The sequence below is a fragment of the Arachis ipaensis genome, chromosome B9 (genome assembly GCF_059453495.1).
Source record: "Arachis ipaensis isolate K30076 ecotype BB chromosome B9, ASM5945349v1, whole genome shotgun sequence".
NCBI lineage: Eukaryota > Viridiplantae > Streptophyta > Magnoliopsida > Fabales > Fabaceae > Arachis > Arachis ipaensis.
In genome coordinates, this window is record NC_142444.1 from 145,394,324 (window position 1) to 145,421,203 (window position 26,880).

Below are 26,880 nucleotides of genomic sequence, written 5' to 3' on the forward strand. Positions count from 1 at the left end.
CCTACCATAGGGACGGTAGCCGGTTCTAGCTCCAGACCTGCCGTTGCTTCTTCCTCCGTCCCTGTGTACGAGCCACCTGTCCAACCTGTCGCCTCCCCTTCGTTCGCTGTTGATCTCAACGGCAGCGTAGGCGACGAGGTTGGAACCGGAGAATTTCTGCCGACCTCTTTACAGTGTGTTACACCGGCTGGGGCCGGAGATGGATTGTTGGATGATTCAGAGGACGATGATGTGGAGCCGGATATGATTGTTGATGACAGTGGCGATGATATTGGAGTGAGTGAGCCTGCAGGGGCGGGAGGTGGTTCTAGCTCTGGCACACAGCAGTACCCTCCACATTTTTCATCTTTGGACTTGGATGCCATGAGGCAGGAGGGGGTTCCTGGGGAGCCTGCTGGATTTGGCGCTAAAGATGCGGAAGGGTCTGCAGGTTTGATAGAGTTTCAGGTTGGTCAGCAATTTTAGGATAAAGATGAGGCCCTGTTAAGTGTCAAGACTTACAGCATCCGCTGAGGGGTACAGTACAAGGTAGTGGAGTCTGACTATCGCCGGTATGTGGGCAAGTGTTCTGAGTTTGGAAATGGGTGCACATGGTTGATTCGGCTAAGTCTCCGGCAGGGGAAGGGCATTTGGGAGGTCAAACGGTACAATGGACCGCATACGTGCCTCGCGACATCCATCTCTAGCAACCACATGAGTTTGGATTATCATGTGATCTCGGCATTCATTATGCCAATGGTTAGGGCTGATGCATCCGTCAGCATCAAGGTGCTCCTAAATGCCATAGCCGCACACTTTGGGTTTAGGCCGACGTACAGGAGGGTCTGGTTGGCGAAACAGAAGGCTGTTGCCCTCATCTATGGTGACTGGGATGAGTCGTACAACGAACTCCCTAGGTAGGTCTTAGGAGTCCAGGTGACAATGCCTGAGACTGTTGCTGTCCTTAGGACGAGCCCTGTTGGAGTTGGGGGACAACTGGACGAGTCTCAAGCTTATTTTCACAGACTGTTCTGGACGTTTCCATCGTGTATTGAGGCATTCCGTCATTGCAAGCCGTTGGTTAGTATTGACGGCACCCATCTGTATGGCAAGTATGGGGGAACGTTGCTTGTCGCGATTGCACAGGACGGGAACTCCAACATACTCCCTGTTGCATTTGCACTAGTTGAAGGTGAGAATGCCGAGTCCTAGTCCTTCTTTCTCTCCCACCTGCGTCAGCACGTGACACCGCAGCTGGGTCTGTTGGTTATATCGGACAAGCATAACGGCATCAAGGCCGCGCTTGAGGCTCCCGACGGAGGATGGCTACCTCCAGCTGCATACCGTGCATTCTGCATTTGACATGTAGCAGTAAATTTCGCCCTAACCTTCAAGGGCAAAGACGCAAGGAGGGTTCTTGTGAACGCAGCGTATGCTAAGACCGAGGTAGAGTTCGATTACTAGTTTGATATTCTGCGGTCTGAAGACCCTGCGATGTGTGACTGGGTGAACCGGATTGAGTATTCATTGTGGACACATCATTGTGATGAGGGGCGGAGATTCGGGCATATGACGACGAATATCTCTGAGTGTGTGAACTCAATCCTCAAGGGTGTCAAAAACCTCCCTGTGTGCTCGCTGGTGAAGGCAACATACGGAAGATTGGCCGAACTATTTGTCCGCAAGGGGAGAGAGGCTGAGGCCCAGCTGGGTACCGAACAACAATTCAGTCAACACCTGGTGAAGTGTATCGAGGCCAACTTGAAGACGGCGAGGTGTTTCACGGTGACGTTGTATGACAGGGATAACTCGGAGTTCACCGTCGTAGAGACGACTCCGACTGGTTCGTTCTCACTGGGTAGCTACAGGGTCTCACTTGGATCTCAGATATGTGACTACAGATACTTTCAGGCACTTCATTTCTCGTGTCCGCACGCCCTGGCATGCTGTGCCTACTCACGGATTACTTGGCAGCCGTACGTCCACCAGGTGTATCGTCTTAGTTTGGTATTCAGTGTATATCGAATGGGATTCACACTCCCATCCCAGAGGGTTTCTGGCCACCATATGATAGGCCGACAGTGATCCTGGATCCAAACAAGAGGTGCGCAAAGGAGGGTCGTCCTATGTCCACTCGGATACGGACCAATATGGACGAGGCAGATCCGAATCGGCCGAAGAGATGTGGCCTCTGTTGGTAACCCAGACACACACGTCGGAGTTGCCCACAGGTCGGAGGACCATCCCATACTGGGGGCATTTGAGTAAGTGTATTGTTATCTTTATTACTGCGTCCATTTTACTTTTGCGTTTGGATTACACTGTAATAGGTTTTCTTAGGTGGAGTTGCTGAGGGATAAAATATGTTAAACTTATTGTGATGTACTTTGCATGGTTTTATTAATTAATGAACATGTTCCGTTTCCGTTGTCAAGTACGAAATGTCCGATGAATAGATAAAGCGGTAACGCAATCTACATATTAAATGATGCATGACAAGCAAAGTATAAAAGAACTTAAACAGACAATGGAGTTCGCACTATCAATTTAACGGAAACATGATCAAACAAGAAAGAACTCAAAGGCAATAACCAAAATACAACATGGTTGATACAAATACATAAAAGAAGTAAATACAGTTCCTTAAGGCTGTGTTTGTTTCTAAGAACATGATAGGACAAGACATTGAGAATAGGACAGGACAAGACACTGATGGACAGAGACACAAAATTTTGTGTTCTTGTATTCTGTTTGGTTATAAACTAGAACAAATTATGAAAATTCAATTTATTCTCATTTTTTTCATTAAAAAAATTTGAGATGAAAAATATAACAATACAAAATATAATTATGAAAAATGAACAAGAATAATGAAAGAAAAAATAAAAATTAAGTTGTGTCCCTTGTTAGTGTCTTTGTGTCCTTCCTATCAGGATGGACACAAAATACACTAATTCAGTGTCTTTGGATACATTGTCTCTGTCCATGTCTCCTTTGCCAAACACGATTTTGTATCTTAATGTCCCTGTCTCAGTGTCCTGTCTCTGTAAACAAACGCAGCCTAAGATACAACAGTGATAATGAAATAAAGTCATACAACATAGAGAAATCATCTGAATAGATGCGAACCGGTGAAGCAACGACAGGGTACCCATGTCCTATGGCCTCTCCGAATAAGCGGCTCCTTATCCTCGATCTCATTCTCATCCTCATCCGGGGCAGACTGCGCCACTGGCCTAGGCTGGACGGGTGCCCCGGACGGCCCGACAACTGAATGTGACCCAGCAGTATAGGCAGAAGGAGGGGTACCACCCAATGCAAAATGGTCAGGAGCAGGCACGGTAGGAGGCTCATTCAGATCAACATCTAAAGGTGGCTATGTCCCCGACGTCTGACCACGCCGACGGGCCGCATCATCCTCCTGCATGATAGCAGTAATCTCATCAAGAAAATGTGATCCGCCAAAGTCCGCATCAAGACCATCACCGGTCAGGAAGTCTGAAAACATCGTCCCCGGGCTAACCCATGGGGTACTCTCCTGAAGTGTCTGATCATGGATAGGCACACCGACGAAGTAATCGCCTAGGGGCCCTGAACCAAGTCCACCATCCCCATGCTCAGCCCCATCACCCATACCGGAGCGGTACCACTCTCCACCATGATCGCCATGATGGAGACTAACACCCCCAACTCCAGCATGCCCTCCAGCGTCACCACCGACAAGTCCGTGCTGATCGCTGCCGTCGTCGTCGTCACCACCATCACCGTGATCGTGATCCGCCGCACGCCCTCTCCGTCTGCCTCTACCCCCTCGTCGTCTACCTCCACGTCGACCGTCCGCGTCATTGATAAACCACTATTTTATGGTTTATCTGGTGTTCAATTGAGTGTTTCATCAAGTCTTTACCCACTTATTCATACTAATTGCATGATTTTACAATTCCTTCCTAGTTATGTTCTATGGTTGAAAACTTGCTTCCTAGAGACCTTTAATTTGTGTATTTTAATTCTCCTTTATACCATTCAATGCCGTGATCCGTATGTTAAGTGTTTCAGGCTTTATAGGGCAGGAATGGCTTAGAAAATGGAGAGGAAGCTTGCAAAAATGGAAGGAACACAAGAAACTAAGAAGATGACCAACGAGCATCGACGCGCACGCATGGCTCACGCGTGCGCGCGATATGAAGAAATTATCAGCGACGCGTGCACGTGCCTAACGCGTACGCGCGGATTGGAGTCTGCACAAAAGACACACACGCGTGGACGACGCATACGCGTGACAAGGAAATTTACCAAATGATGCGCACGCGTGACTGATGCGTACGCGTGACTTGCGCGATCTGCAGAAATAACAGAAAATGCTGGGGGCGATTTTGGGCTGCATTTTGACCCAATTTTCGGCCCAGAAACACAGATTAAAGTCAGGGAACATGCAGAGACTCAACACACATTCTCATTAGGATAGTTTTAGGTTTTTAGATCTGAATCTAGAGAGGATTACTCTCCTTCTAGGTTTTCTTTACATTCATAGTTTATTAGTTTTATGCTTTTGCTTTAGGTATTGAAGAGTCATCACCTCCGTTGAAGATACTATTCTAGTTTGTTTCCTTACTTGCTCTTTTATTTATTCCATATTCTTAATTCTTGTTTAGAGTGGTAATTGGATTATTTTCATGGATTGTTAATGCAAAAGATTACTTTTACTTTTATAATTTTGAATCCCTATTTTATTTAAATTATCATGTCTTCTTCTTATATTTCTCTGAGTGTTATATTCATGTCAATGGAGTAGATTCCTTACTTGAGGGGGTTGATTAAAAGGAGACACTTGAGTTGGAAGGCTTAAGTGATGATTAAACTGGAAGTTGTTGGCTAGTTCTGTATTTACTAACGCTAGACCTTCCCAAGGGAGAGGACTAGGATTTGCAAATAAGAGTTAGCTCAATCACTTGACTTTCCTTTATTTAGTAAGGATTAACTAAGTGAAAACAACAATCTTTTTGATACTACACTTAAGAGATCCCAACAAGGATAGAACTTCCGATTAATCATTCCCCCAGTCAAGGCTTTTTAATTCGGATATATAATTTTGTTTTGATTACAATTATTTATTTTTTGTCATTCAAATCTCAAAATCTCTCGAAAAAATTCCTGATTAATAAATTAGCACCCTTTCTAGCAACTCATTGGGAGACGACCTGGGATTCATACTCCCAGTATTTTTATTCTAACTTTGTGAGAACCTTTCTAAATTGATGAGGCGGATTTTAGCTGGTTAAGAGCTATACTCGCAACGCTATTCTTATATTACAATCTCTTAATTGGCCTAATTTCTGCCACGCACCAATTTTTGGCGCCGTTGCCAGGGAGTTGCAATAGTGTGCTAAATTATTAATTAGTATACACATTTTATTTTTATTTGCATATTTTATTTTTATTACCATGAGCTATATGTTTCTCTCATTGAATGACGCGTTCACTGCCTGATCCGATCTTAGCCGCATTTGATCCTGAAATTGAAAGAACTATTTCACGTATTAGGCGAGCTCGACGTCGGTTAGCCTCTGTGGGTGGTGAAGTGATTGTTATCGATTCACCAGTCTCATTTGAGGGCGAATATGAACCACCATCCGAGAGCGAAACAAGCTCCTTTACTACTGATTCAGTTGATTCACGTGCAGATAGAATGGCGGCACCTAGGAGAATTACTCTCCAGGAAGCTGGAGCCCCAGATTTTACAATGCAGCCGTATCAAGTGCATCATCCAACTCTGGCTACAGATTTTGAACTGAAGACTGCACTAATCAACTTGATGCCCAAGTTTCATGGCTTACCTACTCAGGAGCCCATCAAGCACCTCAGGAATTTTCAGACAGCCTGTTCTACTGTTAGGCGTCAGGGTACAAATGAAACTTCTATTCTATTAACTGCCTTCCCGTTTTCTCTTGAGGAAAAGGCGAGGGAGTGGTACTACTCCCAACCTGAAGCGACTATTACCAATTGGGATATGCTCAGGAGAGAATTTCTGGAAAAATACTTTCCAGCTGAGGTTACAGATAGATTGAGAAAAGAGATCTCATGCATTGTTCAAGGTGAATTAGAAACTCTCTATGAGTACTGAGAACATTTTAAGAACCTTCTAGACGCATGCCCCCATCACATGATTGACAGGCTAGTGTTGATCAGCTATTTCACTCAAGGCATGAAGCCTCGGGATAAAACTACATTAGATGGTGCTAGTAATGGTTCTCTGAAGAAGTACAAGATCGCAGATGAAGCATGGCAACTGATCAGCGACTTAGCTGAGTCCACCAGGAATCACAGGCACAGAAACAGCCACTCAAAAGTTGTTGCAAAAATTTTCTCTAGCGTTGAGACTTCTGCTCTTACACAGAGTATATGTGAAATGACCAACCTACTGAAGCAATTATAGTTGAATCAACAACAACAATCTCAGCCTTCCCCACCACAGCAAAGCCAACAGTTAGTCCCCCAAAGAGTATGCGGCATATGTGCTGATTATAGTCATTATACTGATAAATGTCCGCAGCTCCAACAAGAAGACAATACTGTGGCAGCTACTGATAACTTCTATGACCGCCCGAATCAAGGATACAATCAGCAAGGCGGCAACTACAACCAAGGTGGGAACTATAACCAAGGATGGCAAGACAACTCCAACCAAGGTTAGAGGGATAATTCCAACCATGGCTGGAGGGACAACTATAACAAAGGAGGCAGAGACAACAGTGAAAACCAGAGGTAGAATAACAACAACAGACAGCAGAATCAGAACCAACCTTACAGAACTCCTCACCTAAGGCCATCACAAGGACCCCAGCACAACCAATAACAGGTCCCTCAGATCACTTATCCCACTTCCTCATCAAATGACGAGATGCTTCGTTCTCTCGCACAAGGACAACAAGACATGCAGACTACACTGAACTCTACTCTAAACGGTCTGAATGCCACTTTACAAGCTCTCGCCGCCCGGATAGATTCATTACCTACTTTCACTAACCAACCTTTAAGCTCCAGTGGAATTCCTTCTCAACCCTTACCTAACCCCAAGGATAGCATCAATGCCATCACTTTAAGGTCCGGAACCACACTGCAAGAGAGGAACCAAGAGGAGCCAAGCCCACAGGTACACACCCCAGCTGAGGATATGGTAGAAGTGGAAGATGCTGAAGAAGAAGAGGAAGTACAAGACAAGGTTGAAGAAGAAGTAGTTCAGCAAAGGAATGAAGCACCAAAGGATGCAGAAGTTGCAAGTGGCGCCATTCCTATCCCATTTCCACACCTTGCAAGGAAGTCCAGAAAGCATATGGAACTTGATCCCAAAATGGTAGAAATTTTCAAAAAGGTTGAGGTAACTGTTCCCCTTTTTTATGTTATTTAACAAGTACCTAAATATGCAAAGTTTCTGAAAGATTTATGCATACATAAAGAGAAAATTAATGAATTAGAAACTATTCCTTTAGGTAGTTCTATATCTGCTTTAATGGGAGGTATACCAAAAAAATGTGATCCAGGTCCACATGCATGGTTAACTGTACCATTGGAGGTGTAATATTTTCTAATTGCATGTGTGACTTAGGAGCGTGTGTTAGTATAATGTCATTATCTATATATGATACTTTAAGGCTCCCTCCCTTAAAAAGGTCGGCAGCTCGTTTTGTGTTAGCAGATAAAAGTATTATTACAGTAGTTGGAATCGCTGAACATGTATTAGTGAGTATTAAGGGGCTCACATTTTCTATTGACTTCTATATTCTGGAAATACCCCCTAATGACTCAGGAAGACCATCATCAATCCTACTTAGAAGACCATTCCTGAAGACCTCGAAGTTCAAGCTGGATGCATTCTCAAGAACTTACTCCTTTGAGATAGATGGCAGAACAGTGAGTTTCAGTTTAAATGAAGCTATGAAGTACCCTTTGGAAGATCATTCTATCTTCCAGTGTAACATCATTGATGAAACTATAGCTGAAGTTCACCAAGAAGAAGTAGAAGAGAAGCACATGGAGCAAGGTCCAATTGTGGGGACACTCTCTGAACACAATGAGGACACTTTGCCATTATCACTATCCCCGGATGATCCAGAGCCTAGCCATGAGCAGAAATTAGAATTGAAGCCCCTTCCTCTACACCTCAAGTATGCTTACCTTGAGGATAATTAGAAGTTCCCAGTTATCGTTGTAAGGGAACTCACTTCCTAACAGGAAGAGCAACTGCTCAGTGTGCTGAGAAAGCACAAGAAAGCAATTGGGTGGAGCTTGGCAGATATAGTAGGCATCAGCCCTCAAGTCTGTGAGCACATAATATATTTAGAAGAGGAATCAAAGCCTGTCCGTCAACCCCAAAGAAGATTGAATCCCACCATCTTAGAAGTTGTCAAGAAAGAAGTAATCAGGCTACTTGAAGCAGATATCATTTACCCCATCTCAGACAGTGAATGGGTCAGTCCAGTACAAGTGGTGCCCAAGAAGTCTGGAGTCACAACAATAAAGAATGAGCATGGAGAGCTCCTAACAACTAGAGTGTAGAATTCATGGAGGGTTTGTATTGACTATAGACGTCTCAACCAAGCTACTCGCAAGGGTCATTATCCCTTGCCATTTATTGATCAGATGCTTGATCGCCTGTCAGGTAAATCTTATTATTGCTTTTTAGATGGTTATACAGGTTACTTTCAAATTCATGTAGCTCCTGAAGATCAGGAGAAGACTACTTTTACATGTCCCTTTGGAACGTATGCATATAAAAGAATGCCTTTTGGCTTATGTAATGCACCTGCTACTTTCTAAAGATGCATGATGAGTATCTTCTCAGATCTTATTGAAAACTGTATGAAAGTATTTATGGATGATTTTAGCGTGTATGGTGATTCATTTGACCTCTGCTTGGATAGTTTAGCTAGAGTATTAGACAGGTGTGTTAGTTCAAACCTTGTATTGAATTTTGAAAAATGTCATTTTATGGTAAAACAAGGGATTGTTCTAGGACATGTTGTCTCCAAAACTGGTATTTCAGTAGATCCAGCAAAGGTAGATGTCATTTCTAGTTTACCTTACCCCTCCTCCATGTGGAAAGTCCGTTCGTTCCTTGGCCATGTAGGTTTCTACAGGAGATTCATTAAGGACTTTAGTAAGACCGCATTACCTTTATCTAGACTGCTACAGAAAGATATTGAGTTCGAGTTCAGTGAGGATTGCATACAAGCATTTGATAAGCTAAAGATCGCCCTGACTCAAGCTCCGATTGTGAGAGGACCAGACTGGAGCCAGCAATTTGAAATTATGTGTGATGCCTCCTACCATGCAGTAGGAGCGGCGTTGTCTCAGCGCGAAGGTAAGGATCCTTTCGTAATTGCTTATGCATCTAAGACCTTAGATGCTGCTCAGTCTAATTACACTACTACTGAAAAAGAGCTTCTTGCTATTATTTTTGCTCTGGATAAATTCCGAGCCTATTTACTTGGTACTAAGGTGGTAGTATACTCAGACCATGCAGCTCTAAAATATTTATTAGCTAAAAAAGAGTCCAAACCAAGGTTGATACGTTGGATACTGCTGCTGCAAAAAATTTGATTTAGAAATTAAGGATAGGAGTGGTAACCAGAATTTAGTGGCAGACCACTTGAGTCGCCTTGAGCACATTAAGGATGACTCCACTCCTATAAATGATGCTTTTCCATTTGATAGCTTGCATGCAGTATCTGAAGTAGTTCCTTGGTATGCACCTGTAGCTAATTATCTAGTTAGCCATACTTTCCCTCCCAATTTTACTAAACATCAGAGGGACAAACTGAAAAACGAGTCTAAATATTATATATGGGATGACCCATATTTATGGAGGTGTGGCGCTGACCAGGTAATTAGAAAGTGTGTGCCTCAATCAGAATTCCAGTCCATTTTAGAGGACTGCCACTCTTTTGAGAGTGGTGGACATTTTGGCCCTCAAAGAACAGCTAGGAAAATTTTAGACTGTGGATTCTAGTGGCCTACTCTTTTTAAAGATGCTGCTAAATTTTGTAAATCTTATTCCTCATGCCAAAGGTTTGGTAATATATCCAAGAGGAATGAGATGCCTCAACAGATTATGCTTTTCTGTGAAATTTTTTATGTTTGGGGCATTGACTTCATGGGTCCATTTCCAAACTCTAATGATTACCTTTATATACTATTAGTTATAGATTATGTTTCTAAATGGGTGGAAGCAATTCCTAACCGTACTGATGATGCTAACACTGTCGTTTCCTTTGTTAGAAACCATATTATCTGTCACTTTGGATCACCACGAGAAATCGTGAGCGATCAAGGCACTCACTTTTGTAACAGGAGACTAACAGGATTGCTAAAGAAGCATGGGATAGTTCACAAAGTAGCAACAACTTATCATCCCCAGACCAGTAGGCAAGCAGAAGTGTCTATCAGAGAAATTAAACGCATTTTGGAGAAGATAGTAAAGCCTCATAGGAAGGACTGGAGTGCCAAGCTACAAGATGTACTCTGGGCATATAGAACAGCGTACAAGACACCCATTGGGATGAGTCCCTTCCGCTTAGTATATGGAAAGGCTTGCCACCTTCTAGTAGAGGTGGAACACAAGGCTTTCTGGGCTGTGAGGGAGTGCAACATGAATTTTGAAGAAGCTGGTGCTGAAAGAAAGCTGCAACTAGCAGAATTAGAGAATCTTCGCCTAGAAGCATATGACAACTCCAGGCGATACAAAGAGAAGATGAAGGTTGTCCATGACAAGCACATAAAAAGGAGAGAATTCAGACCAGGGGAGTTAGTTCTTCTTTATAACTCCAGATTGAGGCTCATGCCAGGCAAACTGAGATTAAGATGGGAATGTCCCTATAGAGTAGAGAAGGCAGAGCCATACGGAGTTTTTCACCTACGTCATCCTTCTAGCTCCAAATTTATTAAGGTCAATGGACATCGCCTAAAGCTTTATCATGGAGAAAAGATGAAGGATCACAAAGAACTAGAGGTTTTTCTCTTGGAAGACCCACCAACAGAAGCAGAATGAGCCTGAAGACCGTCCAACTTAAGGACGTAAAAGCAAAGTGCTAGGTGGGAGACAACCCACCATGGTATGATAGTTCTTTTTCAATCTTAGTTTTATTTTGTTTTTTTTATTCTTAGTTTTATTTTATTCTATTTTTCTTAATGTTCATTCATAATGTCTGCATCAGCATCTGCATTTTGCATTCTACATACTGCATAAAAAAAAGGGGGTCGACGCGCAAGCATCAACGACGCGCACGCGTCTTATGTGTCTGCGCAATTAGACAGAGAGTTGCCCAAGAGACGCGCGGGAGGGGTGCGTGAAGCACAAAGCCACCCCACGCGTACGCATACCTCACGCGTATGCGTCCCCTGCAGAAAATTCAACCCATGCGTAAGCATCGGTGACGCGTACGTGTGGGGATGAAAATCGGCGTAAAGAGCACCTGAACAAAGAGTTGTGCTGCCCATGTGATGGAAATGTGCTAGAGGCACAAAATCACCCACGCGTACGTGTCCTTAACGCGTGCGCGTCATTTCGCTTTCAGACCACCCATGCGTAAGCGTGGGCGATGCGTACGCATCACATGGTTAATGCAGTTTTCACGCGCATGCGTGCCCTGCGCGCGCGTCGCGTCCCATTTTTAATTTCTCTCATTTTCTTCTCTCCTTTCTCCTTCTCTCTCCCTCCTTTCTCCTTTCTTCCTTCATTCTTCTTTCAATTATTGCATTTAATTATTTTTCTTTCTTCTAAAATTTTTTCTTTCATGCTTAGTTATTTATGGTTTCTTTTTCATACTTTTCTTTTTCTTCATACATTTTTTTTGTTGGTGTTGGAGCTTTATTTGGATAGTACCTTATTATACTTGAGCTTGTGGATATTATATGGAGTGATTTGACAATTGACATATTCAGGGGCGGAGCTAGGCTAACTATTTAGGGGGGTGGTGTTATATTTTATATTACTATTTCTATTGATAAAATTAAAAAATAAATAAATATATAATCTCAATCAAAATAAGACAATAATATATAAAAATTACTACTTACAATTTTGTATCATGAAAAGGCTATTCGACGTTTTTTTCTATTTTCAAAATCATCTATAATTGAATTTGTGTCAAAAATAGCTGCTAATTCTTTTTCTATATAGATGACCAAATTGTCTGCAAGAAATTCATCAGCCATCTTACTTCGGAGTCTTGTCTTAACAATTTTCATTGCTGAAAAAGCTCTTTCTGTTGTTGCTGTAGACACTGGTAGAGTCAAAACAAGACGTATTAATCTATCAACCATGTGATAAGTTCTTGATTTTCCCGTTTCTTGCAACTTGTTGCACAATTCAGAAAGTGTACCAATGCCTTTCAAATGATTTGGTATATCATGCTGATAATGTTGCAACTGAGATTTCAAAATATTTAGCTCATTAGAAGGAAAGTCAAGGGGATAAAACTTCTCTACTAACTTGCTGATTTCTTCAATATTGAATGATTTGAAATTGTCCTTAGGATCCAAAGCACAACTCAAAGTCAAAAGCTCTATTGTTTGCTCATTAAATCTACTATTCAACTCTTGTATTTGAGAGTCAATTGTTGCCAAGAATACATCTATTCGATAATGATGCTCAACTGTCACACTTGGTTGACGAGATCGACCTCTTCCAAAAATATATTGTGCACTCATATTAGGGACTTCAATTTCATGTTTTTCACAAAAATCTTTAACATTTGCAAGAAAATTGCACCATCCACCATCTCTTAATTGTTGAAGAAGTAACTTTGATGTAGAAACAATATGCATTGCATTAAGAATATCTTGAGATTGTTGTTGCAGTGCTTGGCAAAGAACATTAGTGATTCCCATAATCTCTTTCATCAAGTGCAAAGTGAAAACAAATTCAAATGACAATAATATTTTACTAACACCATAAGCCTCACCTCTTTGTGCATAAGTTGTCCCGTCTTCAATGATATTATTGAGAACAATATTGGTAGCAGTAAACATTTTTACCAAACTGCAAATAGAATTAAAGTGAGAGCTCCATCGAGTATCCCCAACTCTTTGTAAAGTGCTTATTTGATTCGCACCTTTGCCTGTTTCTAATTCATTTTGAGCAACCAAGTTTGCATTTTCAATTGCTTGAGCTTCTTGTAATTGATCATGTCTTTTTGAAGAAGCACTAACAATAGTGACAATAGAGTTTAATTGAGTAAAAAATTCATGAATTTGAAGTACCTCTCTTGAAGCTGCCACCAATGCTAATTGTAACCTATGAGCAAAACAATGCACATAGTATGCTTGTGGAGAATCTTTAAGAAACAAAGCTTGCAAACCATTCCACTCACTCCGCATGTTGCTAGCACCATCATACCCTTGACCCCTAATATTTTCAACTTGGAGATTATAATGAGAAAGGACAGAAATCAATTCTTTCTTTAAAGTTATTGCACAAGTATCAGTGACATGCACAAGATCAAAAAATCTCTCTTTAACAAAACCATCTAGAGTAACAAATCTCAAAACAATGGCCATTTGCTCCTTTTTAGATTCATCTCTAGCTTCATCAACAATAATACAAAATTTGGCATCTCCAATCTCTTCTCTAATTGAATTTCTCACCTTAGTAGCAAGAATATGTAGAATTTCTTTTTGGACATCATTTGAAGTATACTTAGCATTTTTTGGAGCATTTTCCAAAACATTCTGTTTCACTCTTTCATTGTAAGATCCCAAAAATTTTAACATTTCCAAAAAGTTACCTCTGTTGCTTGAACTTTGGCTTTCATCATGTCCTCTGTATGCACAACCTTGAAATGTCAACCATCTAATGCAATCTATAGATGCTCCTAGTCGAATTCGATTCTTTTCAATCTCTTCTGATGTTTGCTTATGAAGAAGTCTGTCAATATGTTGTGATTGTTTCATCAAATCATCACATGATTTCAGCGCCTTATGATGGAATGAGTTAGGACCTTTGCCAATATGATTCAAAAGAGCACATTCTTTTCCACTATTTACTTTCTTCCAATTCCTGAAACCATTCTCAATAAAAGCATTTGAACCCGTATTGATTGAAGGTTCCTTAGCAAAAAGAAAGCACGGAAAACAATATATAGCATCATCTTCTATAGAATATTCTAACCAAGATGGGAACAATTTAAACCATGAAGCTTGAAAGCGACGATGACTTTTATCACCAGAAAATGGATAATTATCAAGAATTGGCTGATTTGGCCCAACTTTAATATAAGCCCGACGGATTTCATCTCTTTTATTTGGAGGAAACTTCCAAATCATTGGTCGCATTCCAGGATCTCTTTCCAAACGAAAAACATCCAGTTGATTTGGAAGAAGTCGTGGACGCTTTGAGCTATTCATGAAGAACTTGAAGTAATGAAATTTGATGACCCCTCAAGTATTGGAGTAGTAATAGTAGAAGCATCTTCATTCTCTTGATCTTTTCTTTTAAAAAATGTATCAATGGTTTTGAACTTACTCATAATTCAAATGGCCAAATAAGTTCCTATAATTTAAAATATATTTAGCCAAAAGTATAAATTACAGTCTAAATCTTTATAAAATATAAAAATTATATTTCAATTTAAAATAAAATATTAAAATTTCAGAACAATAATACTAACATCCTAGTATAAATAATATAAAATTGTAATTAAATAGTTAACTAATAAAAAAACTAAATATACAAACTAACATATAATAACATAAACTTAATTAACAAATAATAATAAATTAACTAATTAAGTAAATAACTAAATATATAAAAAAGAATAAAAATAGAACCTTTTTTGAGAAAGAGGAGTGAAAAATCACTTGTTAAACTACTCTCTTTTTTTTAATCTGCAAAAAAAAAATAAGAATTAAAAAGGTAAAATTGTAAAAGATAAGAAGATTAAAGAGATAAAGAAGAAGAAGAATAGGAAAAGTTGTTACCTAAATTTTTTGAAAGCCAAGGTGGGAAGAGAGGGAGAGGAAGAGACCGGTTCAGTTGTATGTTGAAAAATAAAAAAAGGGGATTGGGGAACTGATTAGTGATTATACGTTGGGAAATAAAAAAGGAATAAGGATTGGGAAATAGAAAAAGGGATAGGGAATGGGTCAATGGGCTGGGTTTTGTAGAAATTAAAAGTGAGAGGGGGAGGGGGGTTGGAAAAGATAGAACAAAAAGAGGGGGGCTGAGAAATAAAAAAAGGGGGATCAGATTTTTTTTTTTTTTTGAATAAAAGCTAAAATTTTGGGGGGGGGGGCCATTGCCCCCCTTTGTTTATACCTACCTGCGCCCCTGGACATATTAATTTGGTTCTCATATACATTTGGATTACATTATTTTCATCCCTATTTTAACTTGCACACCCGGTGTTTGTGAAAAAGCTTTTATGGCATTTTGAATCTTATTTTATTTTACTCTTTCACTTGCATGCCTCTTTTTCACAACACTTGTACTCCACATGTGTTTGAAATTATCATTCACAATTGTCATCATTACACATGCTCTTTAATTTGGCACATTTATTACTTGATGCTTGAGCTATGCTTCTCATGCCTGTTATTTGCATGTTTTTACCCTCTTACATCTAATTATTTTGAATTGCCCTTTTGATCTTTATTGATGTCTTCCCTACATGTTGTAGCTACCATGTAGTTGGGCTATCATCTTTCCTTTGGCATTCCTTATCACTTGGAATTTCCTCCCTTCCGGTCTTAGTTATCTATATTTCACACTCTTCCTTTTTCTTCTTCCGTAGGCATGGGTACCAAGAAAGGAAAAGAGAAGGCCACTGACAAGACACCGACACGGAGAGGAACCAAGAGACCTCCAGCTAAGGCGCCTCTATCTACAAGCGTCAGTTGGAGCAACCCGTCCACTTGCACATCTTAGCATGCACCGAGGACGGTGCAATCTTTAAGTGTGGGGAGGTCGATACCGACTTCCATGGGTTAGTTACCTTCTTTTCAACTCCAATAATTTATTTTCCTTGTTAGTTGTTGCATTTGCATGTTTATTTGCATGTATGTTTTGCTTGGTTAAAGTAATAAATTTCTTTTCAAGACTCTATTTTATAGTATTTCACTAATTTAAATTAAAAATTTGTGTTAAACTTGTTTGAGGATTGTAATTTGAAACATAAATTATAGCATAGAACACACAACTTGTGAGAATTTGAGCTTAATTATATGGTTACAATATTTAACCATAATATTTTATTCTTGTGTGTTTTTCTTTCCTATGATTTCAGTCCTTGCTTTGTTCCATTCTATATGTCCAATGTTTAGTGTATTTACATGTATGCATATGACTGAGGCCATTATTTGATTACTAGCTCACTTATCCCAAATAGCCTACCCCTCCAATTACCTTTGTTCGCCACCTTGAGCCTTTTAATCCCCATTTGTTCTATATTTTACCACATCACTTGTAAACCCCGGTTAAATTAGTAGATAATTAGTTAATAAATTATTTTTTAATAAGGAGGATTAAAAATGTGAATATTATATTAAATTAGGATAGAGCTCATCGAAATGAGAATTTTGACACCAATTTCAAAAAAATCGGTCCAAGATTGGACCGAACAGGCCGAACCGGGCCCGAACCGGGCCCGTGGGCCCAAACCAGCCCAAAAGGACATTAAATGAAACCAAACATTTCCTCTTTCTCTCCATACACACGTTCCAGCGAGCAAAGGGAATGGGAGAACGAGAAAACGTTCCAACGCTTTACGGTAAATTCAAATTACCGTAACTTTTCGATCCGAGCTCCAATCGCCGCACCGTTTGCGGCCACGCGTTCACCGCGTCGAGCTCTACGTTTCTACCGGAATAATTTCATAGGTAACTTGATATTCCACTTCAGCCTCTCATTTCCCCCAATTTTCGAATTTTAAGTGGGAATATTGAATTTCTTTGATTTCTGATGTTTTAGGATCCAATTAGCTTGAGAGAAACGTTCACTCTTGCTTATGTGAAGCTTGGGTAAGGTGAGGATACGATAATTCTATTTTAATTTCATTAAATTTGAGCTTTGAGTATTAAATTGGGTATATATGTATTATGAATGTGTATTAGGTTGAAAATAAATAATTGGAGCTTGAAATTGTGAATACTGGAACTTGGAGGAAGCGGATTAGTTGAGTTTTGAGGGGCTGTTTTGGTTTTGAATAAATAGCTTTGGTCGTTACGTGGAAATCGGCTAAGGTATGGTTTAGGTTTCTTGCATTTAATATATAATGTTCTGTGAAAACTTAGGCTAGATGACCATTGGATAAGTTGGAATGCAGGTGTATGTTTAATGTTTAGTAATTTATCGATGAATATATTTGGTTGAAGTTTATTGGATAATTAGTTTTTAATTTTGGATGGTGAATGTTGTTATGTTAATTTGGAGAGAATTATGGTTGAATGTTATTGTTGATTAACTAATGATTTGGTGAATTATTGATTTGAGGTATAACTATTGTGGAGGTTGTTGTGATAATGAGGTATTTTGTGTTAAAAGCCTAGGATTTGTGAACTATGATCCTTAGTTGAATTTTGGTTGTTGGATTTGAATATTGTATGAGTTTAATTGTTGATTTGAAGTAGATTTATTGTGGTGATTGTTATGATGATGAGGAAGGGTATGTTGAATTGAAAAGAAAGCAGGTTTGGACCCGAAAAGGGTGGCAAAGTCCGAGTTTTAGAGGAGATGCTGCCGAAATTTTATAAAAAAATTAGAGATTTTGTTTAGATGATTATCTAAAAGAGATTTAGATTTAAATGTTATATGGTTTGATTTTGAGTTATTAAGAAAGTGAGTATGTTTTAAGTTTGAAGTTTGATTCTTAGAAAAGAATGAATTATGTTTTGAATTGAAACTATTGATGGATGGAATGGGAGGTGATAAAATGAAGGATAAGGATTGAATATGTTTAATGTATGATGATGAATGAGATGCAATTGGGAATGATGTGGATGTTGATGAATTATAATTGAATTATTTATATGGCTTATGAATTTGAATAATCTGAGATACGAGATTCCCTGGATTAAGTGCCGTGGCTTGCCACCACGTGTACCAGGTTGAAAACTCGATACTCTGTTGACCCTACGACGTAAGTGTGACCGGGCACTATATAAATTCCCGGGAATGTTACCCCCATTGAGCAATATTGATTATTTGAGAAAAAATCTATGCATAGACTCTTGGGGATGCACGTCGGGGGACAGTCTAAGGACAATTCAGACTTGTCGGGTTGGCTGGATAACCGACAGATGAGCCTCATCAGCCATAGGACAGGCATGCATCATATGCATATTACTTGAATTACTTGCTTGTGCTCTAATTGGGTGTGCCTATCTGTATTTGCCATGCTAAATGTGTATTTGTTACCTGCAGTAGTTGTAACTTTCTTGTGTTTGCCCTTATCTGTTTATTTGTCTGTGAAAATGCATGATGGAATTGGAGGTATGGAGGAATGGCAGTATAGGACTTAGATTTAAGGTTAAGTTAAGTTAGGATTAAATATTTCTAGGAAACCACCTTTTATGGCTTCTGTTTAATACTTTAAGCTCTACAATCTGAGTGTCGGCGTTCTAGGATTGCCTCTGGCATTCCCAGGACCTTATATATTATGTGTGTGGCACCTTTACTATACTGAGAACCTCCGGTTCTCATTCCATACTATGTTGTTAATTTTCAGATGCAGGTCGAGAGGCATCTCGTTAGGCGTCTGGACTCTTGAAGCGGAGTGGTTACTGGGATATTTTGTTATGCTATGATGTATATATATGTACTTAGTTTTCTCTCCGCATGACTTATTCTTTTTGATCCTCTTAGAGGTTTATGGAGAGGCAGGATTGTGTATATGTACTTTTGGGTTTTGGATATGTATGTATATATATGTGTAAATATTCTCCGGCCAGTCTTGACTTCGCAGGCTGAGTTAGGAGCTTGATATTTTGTATCTTTGGTACTCTATTCCTACTTCTGTTATCTTATGTTTGACAGTTACAGTTTTCTTAGCATGCAAGTTAACTCGTTCCTTGAGCGTTGCGCTTTTATCTCGCGATTTTTATTTTCCCTATCCTTCAAGGCTCCTAGCATATTATAACTCTTCTGCTATTATATGTACTTATTTTATTTTAGAGGTCGTAATACCACATCACCTTTGTTTTACGACTTAAGCGTAAAGCTTTGTGTGGTAGGGTGTTACATTAATGGTATCAGAGCAGTTCGTTCCTATAGAGCCTGAAAGACGGACTGATTGTGCTTCTGTGCATTCTCTGTATATGTGTTTATGTGCTATTAGGATATCTGATTGATATATATGGCATAAACGTTTGTGAGCATGCATTTGGAACTTAAAGCATTAGACCTGCGATATTGAGACTGATCAACTTAATATCACTTGTTCGGTGTGTATAGGGACCAGATGTCGACTCGCAGACGCGGTCGCGGGCGAGGTAGAGGTAGGACAGGCACCGTTACTCCTGTACCCACAGGGACTGATCCAGTAGACTTTATGGCTGCCTTGGGAAATATGGCTGCAGCTATGCAGGCAACAGCTGAGGCACTGGGTAATCAGATAAATCAGGGTAATCATGGGAACAATAATGATGGAGACGGTCCTATGACACTTGCTACATTTCTGAAAGTTCGCCCTCCGACTTTTAGGGGAACCTCAAATCCAACTGATGCAGATAATTGGATTCAGGCTATGGAAAGGGCGTTACAAGCACAACAGGTTCCTGAAGAGCAATGGGTTGAATTTGGGACTTATCAGTTGCAAGGTGAAGCTCAGTATTGGTGGCAGGGAACACGACGTATCCTGCAGCCTGATGGTGCTGCGATTCCTTGGGAGGTTTTTCGGACAGAGTTCTATAAGAAATACTTTCCTAATTCAGCTAGAAATGCCAAGGAACTTGAATTAATGCAGTTAAAGCAGGGACAAATGACTGTTGCTGAGTATACCAGCAAATTTGAGGAGTTATGTCGCTTTTCTCGTATCTGTCAAGGTGCGCCTGAAGATTTTGCTGAATGGAAGTGTATTAAATATGAGGGAGGTCTTCGGAGCGATATTCTGAGCTTCGTTGCCCCAATGGAGATCAGGGTATTTTCTGAATTGGTGAATAAGAGTAGGGTGGCTGAGGATTGTGTGAGGAAGGCGGCAGCAGAGAAAGGGAGTTTGAGGATGCCTTTTCAGAGGCCTTCAGGGAGGAACTTTGCTCCGAGAGGTAGGAATTTCAAACGTGGAGGTTTTGTTTCACAGCAGACTCAGGGTCAAGGTAATTACAGAAGGCCGAATACCAATGCTAGTCAAGGAAAAAGGTTTGGGAAGCAGCCACAGCAAGATCTGAATTGTCAGAAGTGCGGAAAGTATCATCCTGGAGTTCCGTGCAGACTAGGACTTGGAGTGTGCTATTCCTGTGGACAGCCCGGGCATATAGCCAGTAATTGCCCTGAGAAGAAGAAGTATGAGACTGGTAGGGTGCAGCAGCCGGGGAGAGTATACACCACTTCTACCATTGGTGCTGAGGGATCTGAGACACTGATTAGAGGTAATTGTGAAATGGCTGGTAAAATCTTAAATGCTTTATTTGATTCAGGAGCAAGTCATTCATTTATTGCATTTGAAAAGGCCCATGAATTAGGATTGAGAATGGTGGTTCTAGGTTATGATTTGAAAGTATATAATGCTACTCATGAAGCTATGGTGACTAGGATAGAATGTCCACAAGTTCCCTTTCGAGTACAACAGCGTGAATTTGTGCATGATTTGATTTGTTTGCCTATGACTGGTCTTGATCTCATTTTGGGATTGGATTGGTTATCCAAGAATCATGTTTTGCTTGATTGTTCTGAGAAGTCAGTACAGTTTATGCCAGAAGGGTCAGAAGCACCGGTTGTGGTGAATAGTTACTATTTGAACTCTATGATAGTAAACTGTTCTGGAACCGAATGTCAGGGTATTATGTTATTAACTGCGGGAGTATCAGGTGATGATCAGAGTTTAGAGCAAATTCCGGTTGTATGTGAATTTCCAAATGTGTTTCCGGATGATATTAATGAATTCCCACCTAACCGAGAGGTTGAATTTGCAATTGAGTTGGTACCTGGATCCGGTCCAATTTCAATTACTCCTTATAGGATGTCGCCTTTAGAAATGGCTGAACTGAAAGCTCAGCTGGAAGATCTGTTGGGTAAGCATTTTATCCGACCAAGTGTTTCTCCGTGGGGAGCGCCAGTGTTACTGGTAAAGAAGAAGGATGGGAGTATGCGGCTGTGTGTCGATTATCGGCAATTGAATAAGATCACTGTGAAGAATAAATATCCGTTGCCTAGAATCGATGATCTAATGGATCAGCTACAGGGTGCCAGTGTGTTTTCTAAGATTGACCTGCGATCCGGATATCATCAGATAAGGGTTAGAGACGAGGATATTCCGAAAACTGCTTTCAGAACCCGTTATGGTCATTATGAGTATACAGTGATGTCTTTCGGGTTAACTAATGCCCCGGCAGTATTTATGGATTATATGAACAGGATTTTTCGACCGTATCTGGACAAGTTTGTTATTGTCTTCATTGATGACATTCTTGTTTATTCTAAGACTGAAGAGGAACATGCTGATCATTTGCGAACTGTGCTGCAAATTCTAAGAGATAGGAAGTTATATGCTAAGTTATCTAAATGTGAGTTCTGGAAGAGTGAAGTGAAGTTTCTCGGCCACGTGGTGAGTAAGCAGGGGGTAGCTGTGGATCCTGCTAAGGTGGAAGCAGTGATGAATTGGGAGCGACCAACTTCAGTGACAGAGATCAGGAGTTTCTTAGGTTTGGCAGGGTATTATCGCAGATTCATTAAGGGATTTTCACAGCTCGCCTTACCTTTAACTAAGTTGACTAGGAAGGATACACCTTTTATCTGGACTCCGGAATGTGAAGAAAGTTTCCAAACATTGAAGCACAGGTTGACTACTGCACCTGTATTGGTATTACCTGAACCAAGTGAATCATTTGAAGTGTATTGTGATGCATCTCTGAAAGGGTTGGGGTGTGTTTTGATGCAGCACCAGAATGTTGTAGCATACGCCTCACGGCAGTTAAGGCCGCATGAGATGAACTACCCGACACATGATTTAGAACTTGCTGCTGTTGTGTTTGCTTTAAAGATTTGGAGGCACTACCTCTATGGCGTTAAGTTTCATGTTTTCTCAGACCATAAGAGTTTGAAGTATCTTTTTGAGCAGAAAGAGTTGAATATGCGTCAGAGGAGGTGGATGGAGCTTCTGAAAGATTATGATTTTGAATTGAATTATCATCCAGGAAAAGCGAACGTTGTGGCGGACGCTTTGAGTCGGAAGTCTTTATATGCAGCTTGGATGATGCTACGGGAGGAAGAGTTACTAAAGGCATTTCAAGGTTTGAATTTGGGAGTTAGAGAAGAATCTGGAATCCTGTGTTTGAGTCAGTTGCAAATTTCTAGTGATTTTAAATCAGAACTTCTAAAGGCTCATCAAGATAGTGAAGCGTTACGTAAGGTATTACCAGCAGTCGAACAGGAGAAACAGTGGAGAGTGTCAAAAGGTCAGGATGGTTTATGGAGGTTCAAGAACCGGATTATTGTGCCTGATGTTGGAGACCTACGACAAAGTATCTTGAAGGAAGCTCACAAGAGCGGGTTTTCAATTCACCCAGGGAGCACTAAAATGTATCAGGATCTGAAAGCGATGTTCTGGTGGCCAGGTATGAAGAATGATGTGGCATTGCATGTATCTAAATGTTTAACGTGTCAGAAGGTTAAGATTGAGCATCAGAGACCATCAGGGACCCTTCAGCCTTTGGAGATTCCACAATGGAAATGGGAGAGTATCGCAATGGATTTTGTGATAGGTTTGCCTAGAACCCGATCTGGTTGTGACGCTATTTGGGTGGTTGTGGATCGACTGACAAAATCAGCTCACTTTCTTCCTATCCGAATAAGTTGCACAATGGAGGAATTGGCTCGAATGTATATCAAAGAGATTGTCAGGTTGCATGGTGTGCCTTCTACTATCATATCTGACAGAGATCCTCGTTTCACATCAAGGTTCTGGGGAGCTTTTCAGCGTGCATTTGGGACTCAATTAAGCTTGAGTACTGCGTATCACCCTCAGACAGATGGTCAGTCAGAAAGAACTATTCAGACCTTGGAAGATATGCTAAGAGCTTGTGTTTTGGACCAACCGGCGAGCTGGGACCGGTATATGCCATTAGTAGAGTTTGCTTATAATAATAGCTATCATGCGAGCATCGGAATGGCTCCATATGAGGCTCTGTATGGCAGGAAATGTCAATCTCCATTGTGTTGGTATGAAACTGGAGAAAGGAGTTTATTAGGGCCTGAGATGATAGCCGAAACGACTGAGCAGATAAAGAAGATTCGTAGTCGAATGCTTATAGCCCAAAGCCGCCAAAAGAGCTATGCTGACCAGAGGCGAAAGCCTTTGGAGTTCGAAGAAGGAGAACATGTCTTTTTGAAAGTTACACCAACCACTGGAGTGGGAAGAGCTATTAAGACCAAGAAACTGAATCCCCGTTATATTGGACCGTTTGAGATTCTGAAAAGAATTGGACCAGTGGCTTATAGAATTGCCTTACCGCCATACCTTTCGAATTTGCACGATGTGTTCCATGTGTCACAGCTTCGGAAGTATAATCCTGACGCAAGTCATGTTCTAGAACCAGAACCAATCCAAGTGAGAGAAGATCTAACACTCCCAGTAATTCCGGTGAGGATTGATGACACCAGTGTTAAACGATTACGAGGAAGGGAAGTATCATTGGTAAAAGTAGCTTGGAGACGAGCTGGTATCGAGGAACATACCTGGGAACTCGAAGCAGATATGCGAAAGGACTATCCACATCTCTTTTCAGGTAACTATATTTGAATTTTGAGGGCAAAATTCTTTATTAGGTGGGTAGAATGTAAACCCCGGTTAAATTAGTAGATAATTAGTTAATAAATTATTTTTTAATAAGGAGGATTAAAAATGTGAATATTATATTAAATTAGGATAGAGCTCATCGAAATGAGAATTTTGACACCAATTTCAAAAAAATCGGTCCAAGATTGGACCGAACAGGCCGAACCGGGCCCGTGGGCCCAAACCAGCCCAAAAGGACATTAAATGAAACCAAACATTTCCTCTTTCTCTCCATACACACGTTCCAGCGAGCAAAGGGAATGGGAGAACGAGAAAACGTTCCAACGCTTTACGGTAAATTCAAATTACCGTAACTTTTCGATCCGAGCTCCAATCGCCGCACCGTTTGCGGCCACGCGTTCACCGCGTCGAGCTCTACGTTTCTACCGGAATAATTTCATAGGTAACTTGATATTCCACTTCAGCCTCTCATTTCCCCCAATTTTCGAATTTTAAGTGGGAATATTGAATTTCTTTGATTTCTGATGTTTTAGGATCCAATTAGCTTGAGAGAAACGTTCACTCTTGCTTATGTGAAGCTTGGGTAAGGTGAGGATACGATAATTCTATTTTAATTTCATTAAATTTGAGCTTTGAGTATTAAATTGGGTATATATGTATTATGAATGTGTATTAGGTTGAAAATAAATAATTGGAGCTTGAAATTGTGAATACTGGAACTTGGAGGAAGCGGATTAGTTGAGTTTTGAGGGGCTGTTTTGGTTTTGAATAAATAGCTTTGGTCGTTACGTGGAAATCGGCTAAGGTATGGTTTAGGTTTCTTGCATTTAATATATAATGTTCTGTGAAAACTTAGGCTAGATGACCATTGGATAAGTTGGAATGCAGGTGTATGTTTAATGTTTAGTAATTTATCGATGAATATATTTGGTTGAAGTTTATTGGATAATTAGTTTTTAATTTTGGATGGTGAATGTTGTTATGTTAATTTGGAGAGAATTATGGTTGAATGTTATTGTTGATTAACTAATGATTTGGTGAATTATTGATTTGAGGTATAACTATTGTGGAGGTTGTTGTGATAATGAGGTATTTTGTGTTAAAAGCCTAGGATTTGTGAACTATGATCCTTAGTTGAATTTTGGTTGTTGGATTTGAATATTGTATGAGTTTAATTGTTGATTTGAAGTAGATTTATTGTGGTGATTGTTATGATGATGAGGAAGGGTATGTTGAATTGAAAAGAAAGCAGGTTTGGACCCGAAAAGGGTGGCAAAGTCCGAGTTTTAGAGGAGATGCTGCCGAAATTTTATAAAAAAATTAGAGATTTTGTTTAGATGATTATCTAAAAGAGATTTAGATTTAAATGTTATATGGTTTGATTTTGAGTTATTAAGAAAGTGAGTATGTTTTAAGTTTGAAGTTTGATTCTTAGAAAAGAATGAATTATGTTTTGAATTGAAACTATTGATGGATGGAATGGGAGGTGATAAAATGAAGGATAAGGATTGAATATGTTTAATGTATGATGATGAATGAGATGCAATTGGGAATGATGTGGATGTTGATGAATTATAATTGAATTATTTATATGGCTTATGAATTTGAATAATCTGAGATACGAGATTCCCTGGATTAAGTGCCGTGGCTTGCCACCACGTGTACCAGGTTGAAAACTCGATACTCTGTTGACCCTACGACGTAAGTGTGACCGGGCACTATATAAATTCCCGGGAATGTTACCCCCATTGAGCAATATTGATTATTTGAGAAAAAATCTATGCATAGACTCTTGGGGATGCACGTCGGGGGACAGTCTAAGGACAATTCAGACTTGTCGGGTTGGCTGGATAACCGACAGATGAGCCTCATCAGCCATAGGACAGGCATGCATCATATGCATATTACTTGAATTACTTGCTTGTGCTCTAATTGGGTGTGCCTATCTGTATTTGCCATGCTAAATGTGTATTTGTTACCTGCAGTAGTTGTAACTTTCTTGTGTTTGCCCTTATCTGTTTATTTGTCTGTGAAAATGCATGATGGAATTGGAGGTATGGAGGAATGGCAGTATAGGACTTAGATTTAAGGTTAAGTTAAGTTAGGATTAAATATTTCTAGGAAACCACCTTTTATGGCTTCTGTTTAATACTTTAAGCTCTACAATCTGAGTGTCGGCGTTCTAGGATTGCCTCTGGCATTCCCAGGACCTTATATATTATGTGTGTGGCACCTTTACTATACTGAGAACCTCCGGTTCTCATTCCATACTATGTTGTTAATTTTCAGATGCAGGTCGAGAGGCATCTCGTTAGGCGTCTGGACTCTTGAAGCGGAGTGGTTACTGGGATATTTTGTTATGCTATGATGTATATATATGTACTTAGTTTTCTCTCCGCATGACTTATTCTTTTTGATCCTCTTAGAGGTTTATGGAGAGGTAGGATTGTGTATATGTACTTTTGGGTTTTGGATATGTATGTATATATATGTGTAAATATTCTCCGGCCAGTCTTGACTTCGCAGGCTGAGTTAGGAGCTTGATATTTTGTATCTTTGGTACTCTATTCCTACTTCTGTTATCTTATGTTTGACAGTTACAGTTTTCTTAGCATGCAAGTTAACTCGTTCCTTGAGCGTTGCGCTTTTATCTCGCGATTTTTATTTTCCCTATCCTTCAAGGCTCCTAGCATATTATAACTCTTCTGCTATTATATGTACTTATTTTATTTTAGAGGTCGTAATACCACATCACCTTTGTTTTACGACTTAAGCGTAAAGCTTTGTGTGGTAGGGTGTTACATCACTAGCCTTAAGCGGAAAAACAATTAAATACCCCAAATTGAATCTTTGGTTAGCTTAAGATAGAGATTGTGTATCAATTAAGTGTGGGGAACTATGGGAACTTGGGTTGATGAAAGTGTATAGTATGTCATTGACAAAATATTGGGAATTTGGGTAC

At 40.1% G+C, this 26,880-nt stretch overlaps 1 protein-coding gene, 1 non-coding gene and 2 pseudogenes across 2 annotated transcripts; 1 reads left to right on the top strand and 3 right to left on the bottom strand.

The window, feature by feature from the left end:
- Positions 1–3,088: 3,088 nt before the first annotated feature.
- LOC148546671 (uncharacterized) lies at positions 3,089–5,609 on the bottom strand (annotated as a pseudogene).
- Positions 5,610–6,037: 428 nt separating this feature from the next.
- Positions 6,038–6,141, bottom strand: LOC148546672 (small nucleolar RNA R71). Its single transcript, XR_015901784.1, has one exon. It is a non-coding gene; the product is annotated as a small nucleolar RNA R71 (small nucleolar RNA).
- Positions 6,142–12,060: 5,919 nt separating this feature from the next.
- LOC148546673 (uncharacterized) lies at positions 12,061–14,501 on the bottom strand (annotated as a pseudogene).
- A 4,926-nt stretch (positions 14,502–19,427) lies between these two features.
- LOC148546674 (uncharacterized) lies at positions 19,428–26,351 on the top strand. The gene is made up of 2 exons (XM_088500137.1): positions 19,428–20,553; positions 26,208–26,351. Exons 1-2 carry the CDS (start codon positions 19,428–19,430, stop codon positions 26,231–26,233), a joined length of 1,152 nt encoding a protein of 383 aa, XP_088356263.1. The 3' UTR covers positions 26,234–26,351.
- The last annotated feature ends 529 nt before the right edge of the window (positions 26,352–26,880 follow it).

Bases quoted from the DNA above. Each gene is read 5' to 3' on its own strand.
- LOC148546674 (XM_088500137.1), top strand. From the start codon at position 19,428: ATGTCGACTCGCAGACGCGGTCGCGGGCGAGGTAGAGGTAGGACAGGC. The intron at 20,554-26,207 runs GTAATTGTGAAA...GTTAATTTTCAG, and splicing joins ATCTGAGACACTGATTAGAG to ATGCAGGTCGAGAGGCATCT.